This window comes from Amaranthus tricolor, chromosome 8, assembly GCF_026212465.1.
Source record: "Amaranthus tricolor cultivar Red isolate AtriRed21 chromosome 8, ASM2621246v1, whole genome shotgun sequence".
NCBI classification, from domain to species: Eukaryota; Viridiplantae; Streptophyta; class Magnoliopsida; order Caryophyllales; family Amaranthaceae; genus Amaranthus; species Amaranthus tricolor.
In genome coordinates, this window is record NC_080054.1 from 15,789,806 (window position 1) to 15,792,491 (window position 2,686).

Consider the following 2,686-nt stretch of genomic DNA (forward strand, 5'->3'; position numbering starts at 1 on the left):
TATTTTATTATTGTTAATTGAAAAAGAAAAAGGAAAAATAGGTGTTAGGTTACTTTATAGAGTATAGTATAGTATTTTATTATAGAGTATAGAGTATAAAGTAGGATAAAAATAGGGGTAAGTTGAACTTTAAATGATTATTTTATTACTAAAAACGGAAATGTAGCAAATAATATGAAATTGCCAAAAGTAGAAAATGTGGCGAGTATTATACTTAACGATTGAGATAGATGGTCAAATTCCATAATTTTCTTTATTTTTTTGATAACCCTCCTAAAATACTTCCTCCGTTCCATTTTAGTTGCTACATTTGCATGGGCACGGGTATTAAGAAAAATGATTGACTTACACTGTAGCTGATTGTTTACTTTATAGAGTATAGTATTTTATTATTGTTAATTGAAAAAGAAAAAGGAAAAATAGGTTGTTAGGTTACTTTATAGTATATAATATAGTTTTTATTATAGAGTATAGATTATAGAGTAGGATAAAAATAGGAGTAGGTAGAACTTTAAATGATTGTTTTATTACTAAAAAAGGAAATGTAGCAAGTAATATGAAATTACAAAAAATAGAAAATGTAGCAAGTATTATGGAATGGAGGAAGTATAATAAGAAGCGACAACTTCAATTTTAATATATTTTGCAGAATCTGTATCTATAAAACTACTCGATTTACATTAACAAGAACCAAAAAATATATAATTGGAAAATTACATTTATTCAATTTTATCACAATTCACAACAGGTTAGTTAGCCACAATTTTCATATATTTTCTACCCAGAGAAATTATATTTGTATTTTTGAGTTTTTATTACTACAAGTATTATTGTTGAACTTAGAAGTTTCTTCCTCTCTTCGACAAATCCCTTTGAAGACTGCAAATGTTTATCTTTCTTCAGCGTTCAGGTTTCTTTCTCCTCCTCTTTGTTTAATTATTCTATTTTTGACTATTTCAAGATTATGTTAATTGATATGCTAACCAAAATTGTCAAACCCTAGATGTATAATTGATTTGTTGTTTAAATGGATTTGCAATTGGTGAATAGTGGTTTTAAATTTACTCATAAAAAGAAGAAATGGGTTCTTCTTTTAGCAGCTTTTGGTGTAACTGGATATGGTATTTATAGGGTTTATAATCTACCCTCTTTTGCTAGAAAACGAAATAAGATTTTCAAATTACTCAATGCCGTTGTTTCAATTCTTGAGGCTGTTTCTGATTCCACTGAGATTATTGGAATTGTTTCCAAGGATTTAAAGGAATTTTTGCAATCTGATTCGGATGAAATTCCTAATAGTTTGAAGCAGATTTCTAAGATTGCTCAATCGAAAGAGTTTTCTGATTCTATTGTTAGGGTTACTTCTGCTGTAACCAAGGGAGTTATTAGGGGTTTTCAGGATGAAAATTCTAGGGGTAATATAACTGGGGTCGATTCAAATTCAGGTTTTTACGATCAATTTATGGATAAGCTGTTTTCGAAATCTGGTTCAGGTTTTGCTTCTGTGGTTATTGGTAGTTTTGCTAGGAATTTGGTGTTGGCCTTTTATTTGAATGAAGAATCTCATAATGGATTGAATTCGGGTGCCATGATAAATTTTGATGGTTCGGAGTCAAAGGATGCTGCTTTACCTAAATGGGTTGATGCAATGTGTAGTGACCCTTGCAAAGATCTTATCGGTGATTGCATACAGAAGTTTGTAAGCACAGCTGTTGCGGTTTACCTCGACAAAACTATGAATATTAACACCTATGATGAGTTGTTTGCTGGATTGACGAATCCAAAGCATGATAGACAAGTGCAAGATTTGTTGGTGTCACTATGCAATGGCTCAATCGAAACCTTGGTTAAGACGTCTCACCAGGTTCTTACGAAACCAAGCTCTGATGAAAAAGTAGATCCTTCGACTTCTAATGTTTCTAGTTTTGTTGTGAAACGTTCCAATTCCGATTTGGTGTCTAAGAATCAGTGTTTGGTGATCGATGATGTGCATAATGTAATAACTGTTAAGCAGAACGAACATGGAGGAGGAGGATTTTTAGGGGAAAACAGGAAACCATCTAGTGGTAGTTGGATGTCAACAATGTCATCGACCTTGGCCGTTCCAACGAATAGGAAACTTGTCCTTGATGTTACCGGGAGAGTAACATTTGAGACAGTCAGATCGTTTCTCGAGATTTTGCTTGAGAAATTGTTCAACAGTGTGAAACAAAGTGCCCGTACTGTGAATGATGCGATCATTGAGACTGGTCGACAAGTTGTAAGATATGTTACTGCAAAATCTTATCTCGTGGCTAGTATTTGTCTCTCATTGTGCTTACATGTAATGGGTAGCCCGTTAGAATTGATGCCTGCTTGAATTTCTGAGTTTGTTCGATAACTGGAAATAGCTCTTAGGATAGTTCTTTGCATGATCTTTCAGCTAATTCTTTGTTGGGGCGAAATTCATAATTGTAATTCTCTTGGAATCCACTGTTAGTATCCAGTCTGATCTAAGCCAGATTAATCTGTTTCCACAATGGATTATGCTAACAGGCTCTAGAAAATGGCCAAGTAATTTGTTGTAAACCTTGATGTATATATGATCTATAACAGGAACATGCATGCTAGTATAGAACTCCTGGATTTCATCTGTTTACATTTAGAATACAATTGATATGAGATCTTCATTTGTGAATTATTACAA

The 2,686-nt window shown here is 32.8% G+C and overlaps 1 protein-coding gene across 1 annotated transcript; it reads left to right on the forward strand.

Moving 5' to 3' along the window:
- Positions 1-720: 720 nt before the first annotated feature.
- LOC130821207 (protein PHLOEM PROTEIN 2-LIKE A10-like) lies at positions 721-2,680 on the forward strand. The gene has a single exon (XM_057686887.1). The coding sequence runs from the start codon at positions 1,028-1,030 to the stop codon at positions 2,357-2,359; it is 1,332 nt and encodes a 443-aa protein (XP_057542870.1). The 5' UTR covers positions 721-1,027; the 3' UTR covers positions 2,360-2,680.
- The last annotated feature ends 6 nt before the right edge of the window (positions 2,681-2,686 follow it).